Here is a 24,622-nt window from a genome sequence, read left to right as displayed (position 1 = left end):
CAGACAATAAAGATAAGTAAATGACATAGAAGGCTAGAAGACCATACATGCTAGGGGGAAAAGAAATGACAGTTAAAGAAGATATGGATTAAAAGGATACAAATTTAATAGATGGCCAGGGCAGGCTGCTGGCAATCATGATCCCTGGGCTCAGTGTCTAAAACCTTGGGGAAATGAAGAGGGCTATGTCCCTCTAGCGGCCCTCTCTCAAATGTTGTTCCATAGTCAGGAGCCACATTCTTTCCTGCATTAGCTTATGGTTTGATTTCATTATATCCTTCCTATCACTGCCTGTGACATCAAAATGATGACCTACAGTGGTTCTCAAAGTGTGGTCCCTAGATCAGCAGCATCAATCTCACCTGAGAACTTGAAAAATGCAACTTCTGTGCTCCCACACTAGACCTACTAAATAAGGAACTCTGGGGGTGGGTTCCAGAAATCTGTGTTTTAAAACCCTTCTGATGATTCTGATGTCACTAAAGTCTGAGAAGAATTAAGCTTCAAGTTTCTACTTCCCCTAACAAATGTCCAATCTTGTCTACTTACTAATTTAAAATTTCATACTCCCAACCTTGAAAATTGAGTCTGGCCACAGCAGTATGGGAACTGAGGCTATCTATGGGAGTATAAATATAATCAAGAATTTCCTTTCATTTACCTTTCTAGGGATTCTCAATCTACTTTCATCTAGGCATTTAATCACCTACCTCTGGTCATCAACCAGCGTTATCACATACGACATGCAACCAATACCTTTTCTCAAGAAATTCCACATCCTGTACACCTACCCTCAAGGAATGACCGTAAGTCACAGTTTCACTAGGTACAACCACTTCCTATCACGACTAAGGTCAGCTGCCCCAAAACAGCTGACCAAGGTTAAAAATATATAATTAGTGTTATTCTTACAGCTTTGAAATGTAAAATTACTCAGACTTCAAGGAATACTATTGCACAGGAGACAAAATAGATGGAAATATTACACTACACTATTTCAAAGGACACAAATACTTACAGCTTATCATGAAGCAGTTCTCCCAACTTTAATTCTAAAAGAAACAAAGAGAAAAATCTTTTGAATAATACCATATTTATATTTAACTGTGAATTCTAAGAAAAAAATGGAACAAAATATTAGCACCTGAAAAATGTGCTTGCAGTCCTTTAAACTTCATTTTCTAAGAAATGGTCATGTTATTTCTACTCAATTACTAATATAATGTCTTCTACACAGTGAATATTTAAACACTAACTATAAATTGAACTTCTGAGAATTAACAAGTGACCCATCACAGGCTACAATAATACAACCAGAATTATCAGCCTCATTTTAAAAAAAACCACTAATACATTTCTCCCTAAGTAAACTTTTTCACAGAACTGTATGCTATTTCTCAAGTTGTTTTTAACCTACTTGGCATCATAATCTAATCTCTTTTTGTCCCAGGAACAGTGTCGAAACTATTTTTTTATTACATTTTATTTAAATAATGTAGAAAACACTTGCATAAACAGCTGATCAAAAGAGTGTTAATCCTCCATAAAGCAGCAGTTCTCAACCTTGGCTGCATATCACTATCAATTGGGGAGCTTCTGAAAACCCCAATGTCCAATCAGCACCCCAAACCAATCAAATTCTAGGAGTGGGACCCATAGAGTGGTTTTAAAGTACTCCAGATGATTTCAATGTGCAAGTAAAGGGAGAACCACTACTGTATCATTTTTAAGTAGCTTAAATGTTGATGGTCAACTCCTGTGGAAGACATAAAGAAGCAGTTCTCAGAATATTACTAATCTCCCTAGCTATTAAGTTAAATGACATTCATTTTTTAAAGTTCCATGTACAGAAACAGATAAATCAATGAGAAGCATTTATCAAAATACTATAATGAAGCATAATAGAACAGACAGTGGCTCTCAAAGATGGTTTGAGAACCCAGGAGTCTGTGATGTTAAAGTCATTTTGTAATAATACTAAAACTAAAATACTAAAATAATACTAATACATTTTGTAAATAATACTAAACTTTTTTTCATTGTGTTGACATTTACAACGATGATGCAAAAGCAATGGTGTAAAGAGGAAAAGGGCAAAACTCTGTAGCTTCAGCACAAATCAAGACAGTGGCCCCAAGCTAAACAGCGTATTCTTCACTTCCATGCACTTTCACTTAAGAAGTCCTTGATGGAACAGTAAAAATTATTAATCTCAGGGCCAGGACCAGAGTGCAAGTAAGGCATGTAGGGTGCAAAATTTAAGGAGGTACTTTCAAGTAGTGCCTTCTTAAATTTTGTACCCTAATTGCCTCACTCACTTCATCCTAGGGCTGGTCCTGATATATGTAATTAAATTTCAATCTTTGAATACATCTTTTTAATATTCTATTTGACAAATGGGAAGTATACATAAACACTTCCTCTGCTTACCAAAGTAAGAGACTGTCTCAAGGAAAAGCTCTTGCACAACCATCATGGAACACCACTTTTACTTGAAAGAACAGTGACAAATTATAGTTATTCAGACTTGTCAATATGGCATTTTCTTGAAAATAAATGAGTTTGTCACTTTAGGAAAATAACTGACAAGGTTTATTGCCAGTGATAAAATTTGAGCTTTCAAGAAAAAATCAGAATTTTGGAAAACATGTATCTGCCACTGTGAACTTGACAGTGTCCCAATACTTAAAAAGGCTTTCCTGAGGATACTGTGGCGATATTAACAAATGTGCTTTTTAATACTGTATAATGAAGTGTGTCAACACTTGGAAAATGTGCTTAACTCACTAAACCAATATTTTGCAAATAGCAATGCATGTTACAAAATCAGGCATGGATAAAAGATCCATTCAACGTTCTAGACAGACCAATATACTTTATGTAACACAGCATGAAAGGTCCACTGATACGCTTTCAGATTCCACACTGCAAACTTAATCTTTAAGAAACTACCACCTGCCAAGTTTTGGTATAGTAGCAAAGAACATCCACAATTACCTGAAAAGGTTCCACCATCTTTTAACTACATATTTGGTGAGGCCTGATATACATCCTATACTTCTACCAAAACGACATGTGGCAACAGACTGAACACAGAAGCAGATAGGGAATTCAGGTGCCCTCTATTTATGCCGACATCAAAGAGATTTTCAAAAGTATAAAATAATGCCACTCTTCAAAGTTGTTCTTTGTTTTGGAAAATACATTTTTCATTTTAAAAATGTTATGTTGACATGCAAGGGGTTTATTACCATTTTCAAATGAACAAGTATTTTTTAAATTTCTGTTTTAAATTCTAATACTGTAAACATCAATATACATATAATACACATAAACAACACTTTTTAAAAGCATAAGAGGGTATTTTTAAGAGTATAATGGGGTTCTGATACCAAAAAATTGAGAACTGCTGTAATAATTTACCATATACTTAGGGTAGATTTGGGTACCAAATAGCTTCACTGAACACTCCACAGACCTAGAAGCAAGTTGATCACTCTGGGCCCTGATTTTATCATCTGTAAAATGAAGGCTTGTACTAGATGATTCTGTTAAAGTTCCTTAGGACATCCTCCCTTTTGCCTTGGCAATGAACAATGAACTATAACTTGTAGCTGGAGTTTGGGTTTGCAGCAGTGCTAAGCACTTGAAGCATACGATCATTCTCCTGAAGAAAAGTAATCTAACGGGATGAGAAAAACATGGAACTATTTGACAACGCAAATACATTTTACCCTCTTATAAATGAGATCATTTGAAAACTGGTGTTACAGATCTTTGAATATATTTCTACACGTAACATTGTACATGATGGTTAAGTTCACTGCTAGGGTCGCTATGAAGGCCCTACTGAATCTATGATATAGCTGGAATCCAATACCGTTGTACAGTGATAATTAAACAGATGAATTAAAGTTTACCCCTGGGTAAAGGTGGCCAACTGAACACATGCAACAACCTTTAACTCCCTCCTGAAATCTCATTTAAACAATTAAAGGAAAAAAATAATTTTTTTTTTTAAAGAAAGCTATGAACCTAAAGGAAGAGGAAAAATAGGTACAGAAATAATACAACAAAATTAGGGAAACTTGGAAACAGAAAGACGTTTCCTAGCAAACCCAAGAAAAATAAAACCAGCAGTGGAGAAAGCCAAAACCAATCCGATTTACCACTTACCTCTGAAAGTGAGGATATAAAGATGGGCTAAAATATAGAGAACTGAGTCATCAGACAGCCCAGAGCCCTGCCCTAATTTACAGAACAAGATAACTACCCCTCCCTCACCCTGGATAATACTGAAGGCTTTCTTTGAAAAGGGCAAACCAAAAAATCTCCAGGGACAGAAGGTTATTTGAAGGGTAGGGCTCAGTACTGGAAAGAGGGGGCATTAAGTGAATACGTGAAAATTCCAGACCTCTTCCCCCACTTAACTGTTAAATCACAGGCAGACAGTCAAATCTTCAACCTCAAGCAGGAGATTAGATAAATTTTCTCTACAGAATATAATCTTTCCAAGAGGAAGGAGCTAAATAACTGACACCAGAGGTTCTCCAACACGAAAGCCAAGTCAGATCACCTGATACTGGCGTTCATAGCAGAAGAGTCATGCTCAAAAATTCGGAGCTTCCAGCTGGCTTTTTGGCAGCCCCCCCATTCGACAGGCAACAAAGGATTCTTAGATATCTGAAGTAATCCCCTAACACGAAAGATAGAAACCAAAGAAAACAAACTAAAAAAGGCAAGTTGGAGGAAAGACACTACATTGGGAAACAAAATTTCAAAAGAACTATTATTATTCTTAGAAAAAATAGTGCAACCCTGAAACAAGAACACTCTACTTTTATTTAAAAAAGAAACATTCAGAGGGAAAAAATCTTAGAAATTAAAAACATTACAGCAGAAAAGAAAAATTAAATTAAGAGTCTTAGTCCACTCAGGCAGCTATAACCAAAATACCATAAATTGGGTGGCCTATGAATAACAAACTTTTATTTCTCACAGTTCTGGAGGCTAGAAAGTCTGAGATCAAAGCACCACCAGATTCAGTGTCTGGAGAGGGCCCACTTCCTAGACAGCCATCTTTTCACTATAACCTCACATGGCAAAAGGGACTAGGGAGGCTCTGTGGGGTTTCTTTCATAGGAACATCAATTCCAATCATGTGGGCTCCACTATGATGACCTAAGCACCTCCCAAAGGCCCCACCTCTTAATACCATCACATTGGGCATTAGGTTTCAATATATGATTTGGGGGGACACAAACATTCAGTCCATAGCGTTGAGGAAAAATACAAAGAGATGGAAAATGGGCAAGAAAGCATAACAAAAAAAACAGATAATCAGCCTAGACGTTTCAATATCCAAAAAGTAAACACTCCATAATGTGAATAGAGAAAAAAACAAAGAGGAAATAGAGTAATTCAAGAAAGTTCCCCACAGAATATGTGAAACAGAAAAGACCAAACGGAAGCAAAAACCTATCAGACTTGAATAGCAGATTCCACATATAACAGAAGAAAGACTCAAGATAAATGAACCCATCCATGTTTGTCACTCAGTGGTTACGTGGAGTGCAGTGTTGAGAAGGCGTGTGAAGGATCTACAGTTGTCCCGTGAACAACATGGGTTTGAACTGCGTGGGTCCATTTATACACGGATTTTTTTCAATAAATATACAAAAATATATGTGTAGAACATCCTGTGCAAGACTTGTATTGAAGTGGAGAGCCTATCCTTACACAGACATAGGAATTACAGAGGGAAGGAAGAATGAAATGGGGTCATCGGCTTCTTCCCGCAGCTCCGTAAATCATCAGCTTCTTCCCGCAGCTCCGTAAATCTGTTGACAATTGCCAAACTCAGAAAGCCACGTGAAAAGAGAGAGGGTCAGAGTAAGGAAGATCAGAGGATATCTTTGACTGCCATTTCTGTGATTAATGATTAATAGTGGAATTTAAATATCCAACTGAAAAATTAATGTGTGAAATTCTGGATGAAAAACAAGTTTTAAAAAAGAATGCTGTGGGACTTTCCTGGTGGTGCAGTGGTTAAGAATCCGCCTGCCAATGCAAGGCACACAGGTTTGAACCCTGGTCTGGGAAGATCCCACATGCCACGGAGCAACTAAGCCCGCACACCACAACTACTGAGCCTGCACTCTCAAGCCCTCAAGCCACAACTACTGAGCCCGTGTCCCACAACTACTGAAACCTGCAAGCCTAGAGCCTGTGCTCCACAACAAGAGAAGCCACCGCAATGAGAAGCCCACGCACCACAATGAAGAGTAGCCCCCATTCGCTCCAACTAGAGAAAGCCCACATGCAGCAACGAAGACGAAACAGCCAAAAATAAATTAATTAATTAATTAAAAAAAAAAAAAAGGAATGCTATAGTTGTAATGGTAATGATCATGGTGGTGCTCATGTTTGGAAAAACTATACACAGAAGCAAGTTAAATCATTGATATTTTTGGTATATACTTAATTAAGAAAGTGTTTAGTTTTTGTAAAAGTTTGGATTTAAACTAAAAATTCATTTGGATTTAAAATAAAACTATTTTTAAGAAAAAAAAAAAAAAAAAAAAGAAAATTCCCCAGAACTGAAAGATGAAAGTGAAAGGGCTCCAGAGTCATCAACAAAGCAAATCATTGTGAAAGTTCTGGACATGGGGAACAAAGAGAAGATACTAAAAGGTTACATATGAAAGCTCAGTAATCAGAATGTCATCAGACACTTGAACAATGAGCTCAAAATTCTCAAACGTACCCAGATGTATTATCAATAAAGCGGGAGGATACAATAAAGACATTTTCAGACACCCAGAGTCTCAAAAAACTGTATCTCCCATGTGTTTTACTCAGGAAGATAATAAAGATGTCTAATCAAAACAAGGGAGAAAAGTAAGAAACCCCAGGCTGATGATGAAGGAAGATCTCAGGACCACACCAGGTACAAAAGGCAAAAGTCCAGATCTGAGCAAAGTAAGAGACTTGAGAAGAAATTTCTTTATGGAGATTAAACACAATAGGATGTCTGATGTGCCTGAATGTCTTAAGAAGATTTAGACAACTGGTGAAGGGTGTAAGGTAGAATTAATGACAAGTACATGGTTTCTGAATAAATATTTTTTGCATAAAACAGAAATGTGTAGGAAGGGAAAAGCAACAACAGTTTTACTCTTTGGCTCAGCTATGAATAATATTTGCATAGCTCTAACTATGTGGGGGGAAGTCCATAGATAATGCCCAAATGGGAGTGGGGGGAATCAAGAAACAGCAATAAAAGCCTGCTATCTAGAATCATGATTACTAAAATAACCAACTAACAGGGGGAAAATAGTGACTTCTGAGGACACCTTTTCTATTGACCAAAGCTCCTAACATAGAGCAGGATAAACAATACAAGATTAGGGGGAAATCTGGTAAGAAGAGCCTTCAAAATGCAACAAAGGTCCCATTCCCTTCCTACTGCATGTGCTATTTAATGCTAGTCGTTAGAGGTCTTATGACATCCATGTGTTCCTTTCCTAAAAAAATTCAAGGTCAAAGAGGTTAAATGATAGCTGAACATTCTTAAAAGTAATCTAAATGGAGTGAACTACGCGGCACTACTGCTATTTTGGGCAGAAAGCTTATTTTTTGTGGGGCCCACATCGTGCATCAGATGATTAGCAGCATCCTCAATGTGCACCCACTAGACACCGGCAGCAAACCCCCACCCCCGAACGTGACAGCCAAACACGTCTCAAGACATTGGCAAATGTCCCTTGAGGGGCAAAATCACCCCTGGTGGAGGACAAGAATGATCCACAATTACCAGTGCTGCTCACCCCATCCATGCCCCACCACCAAAAATATTCCTGATAGTATGGAACAAGGAAAACATAATTTTCATTTCCAAAACCAAAATCACTTAAAAAAAAGTTTTACAGGTTGCCCTGATCTTTCACCAGGACAATTTTTGTCCATCTTTTTCCTCTTAGAATAAAATGGTAACAAACAGCAAATGCATAGAACAATGATTCTCAAACTGGGGTTCATGAATTGAGGGGGTGGAGTGAAAGTCCATTAAAATTTTATCAAGAATCTATACTTCTTCTATAATAATTGTTAAATGCTATGCAATCAGTTCAATGATAACCTTTTTAAAAGATTACAGAAACATATTCCAGACCAAATGGATGATAACATTATAATCAAGTATTGCTACAGTGTCAGGGCCCAAGCTTGTGTTCATAATTATGCTGGTTCCTGGCAATCACCCACAATGACAGCATTTCATGTAATACAGGTTCTCATACTTCTGAAGTACAAGATCCAGATATTCTCTGGTTTGAAGAAACATGGCCTTAGAATATTCATTTATTCTTAAAAACAAATATACTGTTCTGGGTGAGAGAAGACAACAGGAAAGAAGAGAAATAAGAGGCTTAAGCATCCTGGATTTTAAATGAGGGAAGAGAAAACAACAAAAGGAGTTTTCTGAAAGTACTGGGCAAGACCTAAAAGCACTGGATGGCTTATGGGGGTCCTAAACAGTGATACCTGTTATAAAGATTGACTAAGGAAGAATGAACTAAGCCATCAAAGAGAGAAGAAAATAGGATGAGAGGATGGGCCCATATCCTCCTAAATTAGAGTTTAGAAATAATGAAAGTAATTATAGCTGACCTTGGATTACCTCTGGGCTCTAGACACCTAATGGTGTCAACATCCTAGGAGAGGTTGTTGGCTATGCAGAGCAAGTGTGGAACAAGGGAATCTAGCAGGCAGAAGCAGCAGCAGCAGTGTATCTTTTATGGTCATTTATGTTTAAGTGAAGTGTCTAAGTTGTAACTTTGTAATTCAGGAAGTACCTAAATATAGACAAACAAGTGGAATATAAAGAGCAGAGGCTTTACAGGTAACAAAATGAGATGGACTGAATTGGGCAAGGTTTCCCAGAGAAGGGAAGCTCAGAGGTGTAATTTAGACGAATGATATGTTACATATCACGTAAAATAACAGTGATGGCACTACACATTCAAAATAATTTGGAAAAGAAAAAAAAAAAAAGCCTCAATGTCAGCTATAGGAAATGTGGCAGGAATGTGTGCCATCTGACCAATAAGAAATAAACGATGAAAGTTAGAATTTGATCCAGAAGATTCTGAAGAGCCTCTAAAAGAATAAGTAGAAATGTGCATGAAAAACGCTGTCAGCAGTATTCAGATTATTTTATAGTACTCCCCTCCCCTGAAATCACCAAAGTCTATCCAAATGCCATCACACTGTTACCAAAGAGAAACCACTGCGACAGTTAAGAAAAAGATGTAATGGTATGTGTATTAAATTTAGTTTTCAGAAAGGTGTTAGAAGTCTAACCTATAATCAAGGCTATGAATCTGATTATTTCAGGAGGGGAAAACAAATTATTAATACCATAGGCTCAAGAATGCTAACAGCCTTCAGTCCAAAAATCATACATAAAGATTAATTCTTTATCAACTTTTTAGTTTCAAGAAGTATACCTCACATTTGAGCCACCTGAGACAGTACAAGGGCTAATTATGGAGGAGTATTTAATAGGATAGTCTGATGCTGGCAACAAAATGATATGCCATCCTCTCTCAATCCACACTGAAGCAGGTATTAAACCATATTTTCTACTCAAGGTTCCTTCCCCAAAGAAGCAGAATTATTCACTGTTCATCAAACATAAAGGTCTCTGGGCTTCCCTGGATACAGTGGTTAAGAATCCGCCTGCCAATGCAGGGGACACGGGTTCGAGCCCTGGTCTGGGAAGATCCCACATGCCGCAGAGCAGCTAAGCCCGTGCGCCACAACCACTGAGCCTGCGCTCTAGAGCCCGTGCGCCACAACTACTGAGCCTGCACTCTAGAGCCCGCGAGCCACAACGACTGAGCCTGCATGCCACAACTACTGAAGCCCGGGCACCTAGAGCCCGTGCTCCGTGACAAGAGAAGCCACCACAATGAGAAGCCCGTGCACAGCAACAAAGAGTAGCCCCCACTCGCCGCAACGAGAGAAAGCCCACGTGCAGCAATGAAGACCCAACGCAGCCAAAAATAAATAAATAAATAAATAAATTTATATTAAAGAGAAAAACATAAAGTCTCACTGAACTTTGGCTCTAATGGTTCATCTCAGTTTAGAGTAATTCCCTAACATTCACTTAACAGAAACTTGACCACTCCTTTACGGCCCAACTCAAGCCATATATACTTCATAAAACCTTTATAGGTCACTGAAAATCAATCCGAGATTATAGGTGTGATCCACTTAATAGTCTAAGAACACTGAGCACAAAAACTACACTGTAACTTACACTTCTTTCTCCCTTAGAGAGACATATTTGGGCAGTCACCCAACGCTCAGTCTAACGTTCTTTCCACGATCTCACCTAGGCATACTTCAACTGGACATGTATTTCAGAACCGTCGAAGGGTAAGCACATGAGTTATCGCTTTGCTTATACTCAGCTGGCTCCCTTTCCACCTGCAGCTGCTCCAAGTCTTTACTCCACTCCCTAAGAGCACTATTCTAAACACACGTCACCATCACTAAAAGCCTAACCCTCCGTTCACCAAGAAAATAGAAGCCATCAAGGTGTGAATCCCTCCACCATTCCTCCCCACCCACTTAGAAATATACCTGTATCTTCATCATCTTAACCTTCATTCCTCCTGTCTCAGTAAGTCCCTATTCTTTTCCTGAGGTTAATTTCTCTACAATGTTCTTGATCCCATCCTCTCTTAAAGTTCAAGCTCTCACTCTATCATTTGTTCCTTTCTCTTACCTTCATTCTCTCCCTAAGGCTCCTTCTTCTCAAACAACAAACATGCTTATTTCTCCAATCATTTATGCCCAAGCATCTACTGAACTTACTATGTACCAGGCACTGTTCTGTGTGCTAGGGTTATCGACAGGATTTCTGCACTCACAGAACTTATATTTCAGTGGGTGAGGCTAACAACAAAAGGTAACTGAAAATGATGGTTTCTCACAGTAGATAAGTGCTATGAAGAAAATAAAGCAGGGTGATTCAACTGAGGCGGAGCTGGATAGAAGAGAATGAGGGGATAAATCTGCTTAGATTGGCTGTTAGACCTCACTGGGACGGTAACATTTTTTTTTTAATATTTATTTATTTATTTGGCTGCATCGGGTCTTAGTTGTGGCATGCAGGATCTAGTTCTCTCACTAGGGATGGAACCTGGGCCCCCTGCATTGGGAGCACTGAGTCTCAACCACTGGACCACCAGAGAAGTCCCTGGGACAGTAACATTTAAGTGGTCAGGAAGGAGCCGGCTATGTAAAGACCTGGGGACACGACCTTGGTGTGTTTAATGAGATAAGGATCTCATGACTAAACATAATGAGTCTAGAGAAGCACTGGTACAAAAAAAGTCTGAGGCAGACACTAGATCACATAGGTCAAAGGGAAGAAGTCTGAATTTTACCCTACATGCAACAGGAAGCCACTGGAGGATCTTAAGCAGGGAATGACATGATCTGATTATTTTCAAACCTCAAATATACAATAATACTCCCGTCCTTAGGGCAACAGAATTCATATTTCCACAGTTTGAAATTATTGCTATGTGCTCTCTAACCTGTTACTTAAAAGTTAGAAAATTTTAACCCAAGAAACTGCCTGAACATCTGTATTTAATGCTATATCCTATATAAACTGGCTTTAAATGAAAGTTAAAATCAGAAGATAGAGAATGAATAAGTGTGGTTAACAAACTCGATAAACCACACATGTTGATTTTTTTAAACTTACTGAGATAGTTGAGAAATCACAATCCACATTTTTATTGCACTCTTTCCCAAATTTTGAACTTCTAATTCAAAAATTCAAACTCACCTCGACAAGCTTCTTCAAAATCTTGGGTTATGTCCACCCAGTTTGTATTGCTTTTTTCCAGCTTTTCTGGTATACTGAGCTCCCATCCTGAATCATCATCGTCTACAGAAGCTTTCATAACCATTATTCCTATAAAATTAATATTAGTGTAAAAGAGAGGATGTAGCTTTCGGGGCAAGAGTATTTGCAAACCATGTGCGTTTAAGTATTGGATGAAAGTCTTACTAAACTCTTTAAGCAGAGCTCTTCTGAGTTTGAGGACCGCACTGTAAAAAACTACCTTACTGCAATTAAATCCCACGTCAATTAACACTGCTGCTGCTCATTTAATAAGAGCCCACCATCTACCAGGACTCAAACAGTTTGCCTATTTAGGAAGAAAGAATCACAAACCATCCCACCACTGGCCCAAAAAGAACCAACTCCAGAGCTTCCTACTTTCAACACTGGCCACAAATAACCAAGGCACTCTTCAGGGTCCCCTCTCGAAGCCCAAGACCCCAGCAACTACTCAAGTCAAGGTGGTCCTTCACCTGCCCGGAGCTCGCCGGGCCAACCTCGCCCGGCCCGGCCGGACCCCTACACAGCCTGTCCGAGGGGCATGGCGTGAGGGAGAGCACCGCCGGGCCCCAGCCGCCGGGCCCAGGGCGGGGGCGCACCTGAGGAGGGGATCGCCCCACCCGGGTCAGCCCGGCCCGGCCCCAGCCCCACGGGCACGGAGGCAAGGACAGGGCTGTCGTCGCGCGGGAGAACTGGCACGCCCGGTGCCAGGTCGTCGCCCCGATAACACCGAGTAAGGCCAGGGCCCCGGCGGGCAGCGGGCACGGGGAAGCCCGCAGCTCCTACCTGAAGCGCGGCGGGTGGGCAGGGGCCGCAGGGTGACCTGGCGTCCCCAGGGTCCGCCACCCGCGCGGGGGGCTGCGGCTCTCTGACACGGGAGGGAAGAAGTCTCAATGGCTCCGCACGGCGGTCCCTACCTACTTCTCCCGTGGCCAACCGCGCCGCCACGCACCGTCCAGATCGCGGAAATACCGACGCCGCCTGGGCCGCCGCCGCCAACCCCTCCCCTCTCAGCCCAGCCCGACCGGCCGCGTGCGCGCATGCGTACGCCCGGTGCGCGCGACCCCGCCTCCTCTCCCTCACGCCTTGGGACTTCGCGCTCCCCGGCCACACCCCCTTCCTTGCTACCGACCGCCTTCGGCCGGGGCGGCTATCTTCTCTTCTCGCGGGATTAGAGCCAGTCGCGAGACCGGAAGCTACCTTCTTTCTCCAGCCTGCGGCCTTGTTCTGGGTAGTGGGTGGGTGCCGGTAAGGGGCGGAGCCTGGGGACCCAGAGCCCGCCCCGCTTCGCGCCGCGCGGTTCCCTGGGAAATCCTTAGAAAGGTGTCGGGGAGGCGCGAGGAAGCGGTGGAAGTACGTGCAGGCCTTAGATGTTGGGGCCTTGAATGAAGAGCCTGCCTGACACCGGTTTTATGTTTCCTAGAGAGCCTGGGGATTTCATGCGGAAAAATGGAAACAAAATATAAGCAGAATCAAGCCAGTTATTTTCTTTTACACCCTTTACATGGTTTAGATTTTTCCTGAAATTAATAAAATGATCAGTTTTAAAGTGGGGTTACATAAGTAGACTAGTATGGGTAGGAAACGAAACGCATGCTTATCACTACATAGCCATTAAGATGGCCAGAATTTAAAAGACGGTATCAAATGTTGACAACATGGAGCAGCTGGACCTCTCATATGTTCCTGATGGGAATCCAAAATGGTCCAACCACTTTGGTAAACAGTTTGTCTTTTACTATAAAATTAATCATGCATTTACGTGATCCAACAATTACACTCCTAGGTATTTACTTAGGAATGAAAATGTGCACACACAAAAGCTTTTTTTTTTTTCTTGGTGAAGCCACATTAATTTCTTTTTTAAGTGAATTTGACTTTCAGTGCAGTTCCAATTCATACTTTTAGAGATACATGATCTCCAAAATGTTAAAGTAATTTCAGTCAACTGAGCCTTCAATGGCAAAGCTTATAAATTATATTTATTAGTATGGTCAAGATAAGAAAGGAGTTTGGGCTTTGATTATAAAATGCAGCATCTTTCTCTGATTCTCTGAGCTAAACTTTTCCTCTTCTTTTTTCCATTCTTTTCTTTGCTGTCTTCCATCTTTCTGGCTCCAATTTCCCTCATTGAATCAAAAAATACCTTGTCAACATTAGCTCGTGTTTTAGCAGATGTTTCTACATAGTTAACATTCCACTGGTCGGCTCTGGTTTTTGCCTCTTCATAGCTTTATTTTTAATGATCAAAAACTGGAAACAACCATAATGTTCATCATCTGGTGAATGGATAAACAACCTGTGGCATATCCATACAATGATATGTAATTATTCATATAATGAATAGTAATTATCGACAAACAGGGATGACTACTTGACATGCAAAAATGTGAATCTCATAAAACATTATTCTGAGCAAAGGAAATCAGAGTATGAGCAAAAGACTATGATTCCATTTTTATGAAATTCTAAAAAAGACAAATCTAATCTATCATGACAAAACAGAACAGTGACTGACAGGAGACGAGGTGGGTGTCAAGGAAGGATTAATTGGAATAGGGCTAGGTGACTTGAGGGGATGGAAACGTTCTGTATCTTGATTATGGTGATGGTTATATGGCCGAATTCATTTGTAAAAGTTCATTGAAGTACACACAACGTGTGCATTTTACTGTGTGTAAATCAAACCTCAGTAAAGTTGATTTTAAAAACAGAAAAATATACATCTTCATGTCTCATATAGAATAATGTTTCCTAAGGGCAGGAGCTTTAACTATTTTGATCAAAGTTGTATCCCTACCATAAAAAGCAGTGGTTGGCCTATAGTAGGTACTCACTAAATACACTGAAGATAAGAATATAGAAAAGAATGACAGTAAAACAGAAATTTATATTGTTTCTCCAAAAGCATTTGATGATCTTTTCAGAGGCCATAAGAAATCTAGAAAAGGATGAACTGACTGCATCTGAGTTATTCAGTATTATGTGTAGATTGTGACAAAAACCAATACAGCACACAAAAAAACAAAGCAAAACACCAAATTTTTGAAATAAGACTGCTTCCAAAATAACTCAAAAAAAAAAAAAAGTTAGAAAGAAAAGAAAAAGAAAAATCACCAGAACAAAGTAGCCAAGTAAAACAAGATTTTCTTAATTTCTTTACTAAAACTGTAATTTATTTGAAATTCAAACTTATTTTAACAAGTTCTATGTATCTCTCTGCTTTAGAAACCATTTTCCCTGAGAAGGAGAGGCTTAACTTATGATGCCATCCATATGCTTCACAGTGCTGAAAAATGAGTGTTTTACACATTAGTTAGATTGCATATTGAATAAACGAATGCAAAGGAACTGATTGACAAATAGTTGGTCTACCTAAACAAGCCCATAGATGTCGAATAGATGGGCATTTTTGGAGAGGTGGAAACTAACTGCTATGAGTCTAAGTCTTGACTTGTAAAATCCTAAGTATTCCATGCTTAAACATTTGTGTTGAGAGGAAATTTAGCTTGACGTCATCACGTTGTACTGACACCAGGAACCAGAAAAACATGATTTTGATAAAAGAAGAGCTTCCAAAGTGAATTTTATGTTTGAATGTATTCGGTTTTACCACTACATAAAAGAAGCTAAGGATCTCCTAAAGTCTATAGGCAGTTCAGAGAAATGCTTTCAGAAAAGGAAACAGAGCCCAGCGAAGACTGCCACTGTGTCCTCCCTGCTGTCAGCTGCACACAGTGGGGTGTCACTCCAGAACCTTGCTTCAGACATGACTCCCCCCATCCATTAAACCATTGATGTCTCTTAAAAAAAAGAAAAGGAAATAGAAAGAGTAAAAATATCCTACTGTATCACCATGTTTCTGTGACAAAAAGAAAAATGGCATTAGTTTTTACTAGGTATAGGTAATATCAGTTTAGTTAGTTCTATCATATTTACACTCTCCTTATTAAAAGTCTTATATTTTATGTATTTTAAGATACAGCAATCCAATAAAGAGTTATAAAAAAGTGAAAGTAAACTTCTGTGTTAAGGGATAATGTATAAGTATCCTCTTATGATGTTTCTAGTTATGTGTTTCTCACACATTAAATAGTTGTTCCTACTACCAATTACTACTGATCACCACTGTTAATTAGTCCTATTGTTTTGTTTTAAAAACGGCATTTAAGTAACAGAAAATTAAATCCAGAGTATACAATTTCAAACATCTATTTTTCATAAATTTATGTTTAAGACATATGTGTATATTTATTATATATCTTTTTTCCTATGTGGCTGTGTCCTGGATTGACAATCTAAAAAGATAGTCACCCCACTTCACTGAGTGAATACACCATAATTTATTCAACCAGTTCTCTGTTGATGGACATTTAGGTTGTTTGCAGGGTTTTCCCATTATAAATAGTGCTACCATGAATAGCAGTGTACGTATGCCTTTTCATAATATTACCAGTGTATCCTTGGGCTAAATTCCCGTAAGCAGCATTTGGGGTCTAAGAACACATGCACATGTAATTTTGCTATCGCCAAATTCCCCCCATTAAGTGTTCCCTCCCCACAATTAGCAACGTATGAGAGTGCTCCCTTTTCCATAACCTCATCAATACAATATGTGGCCAAACTTTTGGAATTTTTCCAAACTGCTAAGTGATAAAAATGCTATCTCAGTATAGTTTTAATTTGTATTCTCTTATTATGAGTGAGGTAGAACATCTTTTTATCTTTTTAAGGACAATTTGCACCTTTCTCTGTGATCTGTCTGTCCTCATCTCTAGCCCATTTGTCTATGGGATTGATTATTTTCTTTTAAGATGCTCTATATATTCACTTTTTATTTAAGTTGAAATTTTTTAAGCCAATGTGTCATTTGTCTTTTTACTTGTTTTTGGTTGTTTAGTTTTTGTTTTGGTTTATTTTTTTATTTGCTATTTGAAATTATTTTTTAGTCAAAGTTATTAATAAAAATGTCATTTAGAACCATGGGAATTATTGAGATCACATAAGAAGATGCTATCAAGAGGGAAGTGGGCTCAAAATTGAGTCTGAGGAACCTCAACATTTAGAGATCAAGTAGAGGAAGAGGATCCAGGACTCTGAGAACAAAGTCTGAAGCAGAAGAAAAACCAGGAGAGTGGTTCGCTGAATCTGAAAGAGATGTTAACGCCGAATTATCCCTTTAATAACAACACACATACATAACTTATAACACTGCTTTCTTTATAAGAAAATCTTTTCAAAATTCCTTTTTATGGATGATTTTCAAGCAGTTTCCTGGGACCTATCAAGTCAATTTTTTACAAAAAAAAAGATTAACTACATAGGTAGGTTACTTACAAGGCCTTATAAGTTGTCTAATGCATAAATATTGAAACTTAAACTTCTATCAAAGTGGGAAATGAGCATAGAAGACATATCGACCAATTGCAGATAGAATATGAAATTAGTGAATTAGAAGAGAAAATGAGAGAAGAAATAGTGTAAAAGTATGAATTAGATAAACTTTAGATCCTAATTGATCTGGTGATTGTTGGCTAGAAGTTCGTATTGAAGCATGGTGTTTCAAAGAGTAGCTCTAAGGGTTTGTGCTTCCAGGAAGAGCTTGTCAAATGTTGTCTTCACTATGAGAAGACCTGGCTGGGCCATTCAGTTGGTGAATCTTTAACAGCATCAACTTTGGGTCTTGTGTCTTGGGCTGGTCTGATATCTCAAAGCTGCTTCTGATCCAGGGCCTTCATGTATGGCTGTGCAAGCCTGGGCACTGCACACCAGGGGTGTCTTTCACATAAACTGTGTGTATGAAAGGCTCCCCCAGAGCTGTGCAACTTAGCAGCTTTGCTCCAAAAATCTACTAGCTGAGTAGCCATTTGGAGTGGAGGAAGAAGGCTGGGAGATGAGGGAGGGAGAATCAATATCCATTATAATATTTTCACTTAATCTCCCTTTTTCATAAGCACCCCCTTTGCCAGAGATTCCTTTACCTTTTCCAATCTTCCACAGGGATTGAGGAGGGGCTGTCACAGCCTCCCCATTGGGGAGGAGATGTCAGGTCCTGGTACTTCTGAAACATATTCCCCTTCTTTTGGCCTCATCCTAACCTCCACCTTGGGAGGTAGCTGGTTCCATCTGTTCCTGGAAATTCTAGGTGTTTCTGTGGTACAAAATGGGTGGTTTCTTGGGTTTCCCCATCACTGGCTCATGATCCAACTCTCTTGGGTCCACTAAGTAAGTGCCCTCATCCATCTGCTTCATAGCATCAAAGGCATGGTTTTTCTTCATCCATTTCTTTTGTCCTTGTGAGTGTGCGCCTTTTCATCTTCATTTTGTGGAGGTTGATACCTGTGTCCTGTCCTCCATATTTAACAGGAAGTCTGATGAAGGGATCTGGAGCAAGTTTCTTGAACGTGCTAAATTCCAGTGTCCTCATTCGTAAAGCAGTGACTTTACATTGCTTACACAGTTGTGAGAATCAAAGTTTAGAGAACTGTAAAATTACATAATGTAATCCTTTTTCTCATTCCTCTGATATCTCAGTTATTTAGTGCTACTTGACTACATGGTCTAGAAAGCTATTTATCTAGTACTGGAAATAAAGTTCCAGGACTTCACTTTTGTCACACCCAGATTCATGTCTGCTTATTCCATTTTTAAACATCTTTGGGGCAAAGGGTCTTTATTTTATATGCTCATCTGTTCAAAAATCCATTTCAGGGCTTTCCTGGTGGCGCAGGGGTTAAGAATCTGCCTGCAAATGCAGGGGACATGGTTTCGAGCCCTGGTCTGGGAAGACCCCACATGCCACAGAGCAACTAAGCCCGTGCACCACAACTACTGAGTCTGCACTCTAGAGCCTGTGAGCCACAACTACTGAGCCTGTGTGCCACAACTACTGAAGCCCACGCACCTAGAGCCCGTGCACCTACAGCTTGTGCTCCACAACAAGAGAAGCCACCACAAGGAGAAGCTGGCGCACAACAACGAAGAGTAGCCCCCACTCGCAGCAACTAGAGAAAGCCCGCGCGCAGCAGCAAAGACCCAATGCAGCCAAAAATAAATAAAATAAAATAAATTAATTTTTTTAAAAAATCCATTTCAGTGACTTGAGTTTATAAAACTATAAAGGCACTCACGCTTCAGTTTCAGCACTTTGCAGAAGTACTTTTTAGTTGCCTAAAAAGCAGCCTTTCAGAAGCTTGAAGATTTATATTAAGCCTCTTATGATTGTCAGTCCTGCGATAAAATGTAAAATCACCTTTATTCTAAACTAAATTGAACCAAAAATATAGATGCTTATGTGAGACATATAAATTTCTCCCTATCCTTTAGACATGACTTTTCTTTTTTTGATATTTATTTTTTAAAATTATTTCTTTATGTATTTATTTTTGGCTGCGTTGAGACTTCGTTGCTGAGTGCGGGCTTTCTCTAGTTGCAGCGAGTGGGGGCTACTCTTCATCGCAGCGCACAGGCTTCTCATTTCAGTGGCTTCTCTTGTTGCCGAGCACGGGCTCTGGGCACTCGGGCTTAGTAGTTGTGGCTCGTGGGCTCTAGAGCACAGGCTCAGTAGTTGTGGCGCCCGGGCTTAGTTGCTCTGCGGCATGTGGGATATTCCTGGACCAGGGCTTGAACCCATGTGCCCTGCATTGGCAGGCGGATTCTTAAACACCGTGCCACCAGGGAAGTCCCTAGACATGACTTTTTAAGAGCTATAAATGGTCATGTTTACCTTTTAGAAAAGAAGTATGAAATAGTACTTTAACCTGCACTGTCTCTAGACATCTGAAGTCCTTGGAGAATTCTGTCAAAGGTAAAAAAAACATGTTTGGGCGACCCAAATGTAAAAAATCATGAGAAGAATGTTGTTATTTATAGAATAGCAATATTTCCATCTTTGTATGCCAGATACTCTTTAAAGTATACTTTAGTACAAACAAAAGAGATTTATATTCATTGGTATTATTAAGTAGGAATATAAAACATGAAGTTAATACTAATAATATGATTCATTCAAAACTGGAAGGCAAAGTAGCCAAAAAGAATGCAAAATGAAATCTACTCTAGCGATCTTTCTTACAAAATTATTACCAAAATTATTTGAAAATAATCCAGATAAAATATATTGGTAAGGGTGTAGGAAAAAAAAGATCTGTTACAAACTAAGATTGGCAATTTTGCAGTACTGTTCTATTCTTTTTCTCCTTAGAGATCTTCAAGAACTAGTAATGTCCTTAGGGACATTCAAGAACTAGATAATGCCAGTATATGAAATTTAGAGTTATCATTATAATGTCAACACACAAGTGGTAGAATACCTGGAGTTGTACTAAAAGATTCAAAGGAGCACCATAACTTCAATGTTCTTCAAGAATCTAAGGTATGAGATACACCGTTCTACACACATATATTACAACCAAACAGATACAACTTAAAAATGTCTGCAAGCACTCCTCTTCTTTCATTATTTGCTCATCCTTCCTGGAAATTAAAGTAGACTGAGCAAGATAGGACATGCCTATTTCTTAGGATTTTTGTATACAATTTTCACTTCTGCACATCCTTTTTGTTCTGCTAACAGCAGGCTGCATTCATGTTGTAGACTCTTTCTCCACAACACAGACCTATATGTTTCTTTGCCTCTTCACATGGTGCTGGTCTCTCTTTACTCCATATGAGAAAAATGCAAAGAAGAAAAATTAACCTCTTTTATCATCACTGCATTACAAACTCTTATTTTTTCAGTTCTGTAACTTTTTGATTACTTTATATAACACAAATACTCATTAAGCGTCTTTTTTTTTGCACCATTTTCTCTTATATGCAGTGGTGATATCTCTGTATGTAAGACAAATAAGATCCCTGCTCTCACAGAAATTATAATTTATGAAACTAAATTATTCTGGTGTTTTATTATAAAGCAATTTAGCAAATTAGAGGTAATTGAGAAGAAAGAAAAGCAGGAAACACTAATTCATGCCAAACACAATTATTGTTAGCATTTTAATCTCTTTGTTTCTATTTTTTTTCTTCTGTCAGAATTTGTTGTTGTTGTTTTCCCTTTTGGGTGAATGGCTGCGGGGAGAGGGAGGTGCTGTTTAACATACCAGGTCCTACATTTTTGCACTTGTGAATATGTGTCCATGTAACTGCATAATTCTCATGGCCATCATTTTGATAGTCTATAATGCTCACATGTTTATTATTTCTTGGCACTGGCAATTGGGTAAGACCTCAGGTTCACATATCCCATCGTTAGGAATAACTGGTCTACCCTGGAGTTTGTGAGACATGCTCTTTATAGCTCCAAATGATCTTTTAACTTCAGACTTGTTGATCAGAGGTCACTGGGTCTATAACAGACTCACACAGAAAGGATACCTGTATTTATGCTATTGACCAATGCTACGACACACTTTCCCATAGAAATAATGTGATGAATAATCTTCAATTCCTAGACCAGTCCAGATCATGAGGATTATGGTTTTTTTGGTTTTTTCTTTTGTTGTTGTTGTTTGTTTGTTTTTTGCCTATGATGTATTTAGTGTACTCTTGGCATTATGCTTCTTCAAAAATTTAATTGGCTTCAAACACCAGAATCATAAACCAAACCATTGTTATCAAATTGGTACTAGGTGAAAATATGTTCAGCATTACAAATAACTGCCATACAAATGAATTTTTGGAACATGACTTATTTATAAAGTGTTGACTGATATAGCAATGTTATTTTTCCTTGTTAAAGGGAATAATTGCCAATGGATAGAATCAATTGTATTCATCTATTTATTTCATCCAGATACAATGCAGTTGGGTCATCTTTGCTTGAAAAACAATCTCTGGCTTTAGTGATATTATTTGAAATACTTCAGATAACAGGACCTAGAATTTAGTCCTCAAATCCCAAATGTGTGCAAAGAATTATCTAGGTTTCTGAGGGTGTGCCAAAATAAAGGCATGAACCTCAACTAGCTTCTGATTTCAAGGGAGAGAGTTGCATGTTAACAACTAAGTACAACCATGAGCCAGAATGAAGGAGAGTGCCACAACAGTGGTAGAAGCTTTGAAGAAAGTAAAAAGACCTCAAAGAATGGAAGAAAATTTTTGTAAGTCATATATCCAATATGGGACTTGTATATAGAGTATATAAGGAACTACTACAACTCAATAATAAAAAGACAAATGATTCAGTTTAAAGATAGGCAAAAGACCTGGACAGTTCTCCAAATAAGATACACAAATGGCCAATAGGCAAATGAAAACATAACATCATAAGCCATCAGGAAAATGCATATCAAAACCATGATACCACTTCATACTAATAAAAGGGACCCATAATAACAAGTGTTAGTGAGGATGTGGAAAAATTAGAACACTCATACATTGCTGATGGGAATGTAAAATGGTGCAGCTACTTTGGAAGCTGTCCAGCAGTTCTTCAAGAGGCTAAACATAAAGTGACAATATGACTCAGCTATTCCACTCCTAGGTAAATACCTAAGAGTAATGAAAATTTATAACCACACAAAAGCATGTACATGAATGTTTATAGCAGCATTATTCACAATAGCCAAAAAGTGGAAATAACCTGAATGTCCATCAACTGATGAACGGATAAATAAAATGTGGTATAACCATATAATGGAATATTATTCCGCAATAAAAAGAAATGAAGTACTGGCACATGCCACAACATGGATGGACCTTGAAAACAGGCTAAGTGAAAAAAGCCAGTCACAAAAGACCACATATTATATGATTCCATTTAAATGAAATATCCAGGGACTTCCCTGGCTGGCCAGCGGTTAAGACTCCATGCTTCCACCATAGGGGGCGTGGGTTTGATCCCTGGTCAGGGAACTAAGATCCTGTGTACCGCATGGAGCGGCCAAAAAGAAAAAAGAAAAAAGAAATATCCAGAATAGACAAATCCACAGGGATAGAAAGTAGACTAGTGGTTGCCTTGGGCTAGGATTAGTGGATGATGCCTAAGGGGTACAGGATTTCTCTGAGGTAGTGAAAATGATCTAAAATTGATTGTGGTAATGGTTGCTCTGAATATACGAAAAAGTCATTGAATTGTACACTATTTTTAAATGGGTGAATTTTATGGTATGTGAGATCTCTCAATAAAGCTGTTTTTAAAAAGAATTTGGGATATTTGGGAGCAAGAATGGGGAGTGACTGCAAATCGTCATGAGGAATTTTTTAGAGTGGTGAAAATGTTCACCACTAAAATTGGATCATCGTAATGGCTTCACAACTCTAAGTTTACTAAAAATCATTCAAGTATACCCTTAAAACGAGTGAAATTTATGGTATATAACTTACCTATCAATAAAACTTTTTTTAAAGTCAACTCTTAGAGGATTTGAGATTCCAGCTCAGAGAGGCAAGAAATATTTTTGGTCAGAACTCAAATTCCTGAAATAGTCACTCTCCCTGAGGCAGAAGACAAGCTCCCTGTAAGACAGCATTGTCTGTGGTCAGCCTGGTACCACGGAGAGATCTGTGGCCACCCACAGGACCCAGAGGCAGAGCTGCTAGCAATAGTATCTCACAAATTCCAGTTCACTAGTCATGTGTTGATTTTCAACTGGTTAGGTGGCAGAAAATGGGCAACTTGTGAAGACGGGCGTTTCTGCATGGCCCCACCTGAACCTCTAGAGCACAGACCTCTGTGTATAGTGAGATTCCCAGCAGAGCTTAATCATCCGTCATGACTTCTTACACTGGAGTTATTCTTGAACAGTAGTTATCTGAGCGCCTGGGTTGGTTCCTGGTGGATGAAATGGCCTAAATACCCCTGGAGAATTCCATAGGTTAAATAAGTAGTGGAGGTGTGGTGGTGGTGGGCATTGGGGGTGGATGGGGGAGGGTGCTGTTCATCTACATAACTCCAGGAGAAGTCAGAGTTCAGAGTTTTTAGACAGTGAGGGAGAAAGCGGAGAAGTAGAGCAGCACCTAGCTGGTACCTCTGTCCCCTCCCATGCCTGGCAGGCCAGAACACAACCATATGGTAGCCACCCATGCAGGCAGATCAGCACCATGACCCAGAGACAGGCATGTCTGACCCTGGACAGTGCTGACAGAGCTTCATCCAACTACCTGATTTCTCTGACAGTCAGGCATACCAGGATTCGTCTAAGACCACTTAGCAGGTAAATACTTGAAATCTAGTTTCTGGTCAAACTTGTAACACTGGTCACTATAAGCTTAACTACCTACTATGATATTCACATCAAACTCACTCCAGAGGGATCCCACCAAACCCTTCAAGTAGCACCTGGATTCAACGCTGTATATATCAGCCTTGGTCTTAAGCTAAGAGATATCATCCACTGGGAACCCAACTAATGTGGCCCATTGAATGGTACCTCATCCAAGATTAACACCATACCAGGCGACAGAATACAGAAAACCATCGAAGGAGAAATTAAGTTGAAGGTTTACATAGCAGGACAGCCCATCTAATCTGTGTGGGTTAAAGCTCTCAGGCTGGGCTAGAGACAAGTCCTTAAGGCAATAAAATCTCCAGGGGAAAATAATCAGGAGAGCTGGAAATGTCACTTTGGGGGTGATCTGCAAAGAGTAAGCAGTAGAGATGGCATGGTCACTAGGTCTACATGAAGCTGGGCTTAAATTCTTGCTCTGCCATTTACTAGCTAAGTATCTAAGGAGTGAAGTTACTTTTTC

At 39.2% G+C, this 24,622-nt stretch overlaps 1 protein-coding gene across 6 annotated transcripts in view; it reads right to left on the bottom strand.

Annotated features, from left to right (window-relative positions):
* Positions 1-12,979, bottom strand: part of NAA35 (N-alpha-acetyltransferase 35, NatC auxiliary subunit) — a 100,215-nt gene extending 87,236 nt beyond the window's left edge. For 4 of the 6 annotated variants that reach the window (XM_082469669.1, XM_082469671.1, XM_082469670.1 and 1 more), the window contains exons 1-3: positions 12,850-12,974; positions 11,873-12,001; positions 1,019-1,052 (exon numbers count right to left, since the gene is read on the bottom strand). In XM_082469669.1, coding sequence (XP_082325795.1) covers positions 1,019-1,052; positions 11,873-11,996 — 158 coding nt within the window. In that variant the 5' untranslated portion in view covers positions 11,997-12,001; positions 12,850-12,974. Of the gene's footprint in view, positions 1-1,018; positions 1,053-11,872; positions 12,002-12,718 lie in introns of all 6 variants that reach the window. The other 2 variants (XM_082469673.1, XM_082469672.1) reach the window with 2 other exon arrangements.
* Between the last annotated feature and the right edge of the window lie 11,643 nt (positions 12,980-24,622).

Source organism: Balaenoptera physalus, assembly GCF_965194825.1.
Source record: "Balaenoptera physalus genome assembly, chromosome: 7".
NCBI classification, from domain to species: domain Eukaryota; kingdom Metazoa; phylum Chordata; class Mammalia; order Artiodactyla; family Balaenopteridae; genus Balaenoptera; species Balaenoptera physalus.
The sequence above is the reverse complement of the archived record's forward strand: the minus strand, read 5'-3'. Positions and strand labels throughout refer to the sequence as shown.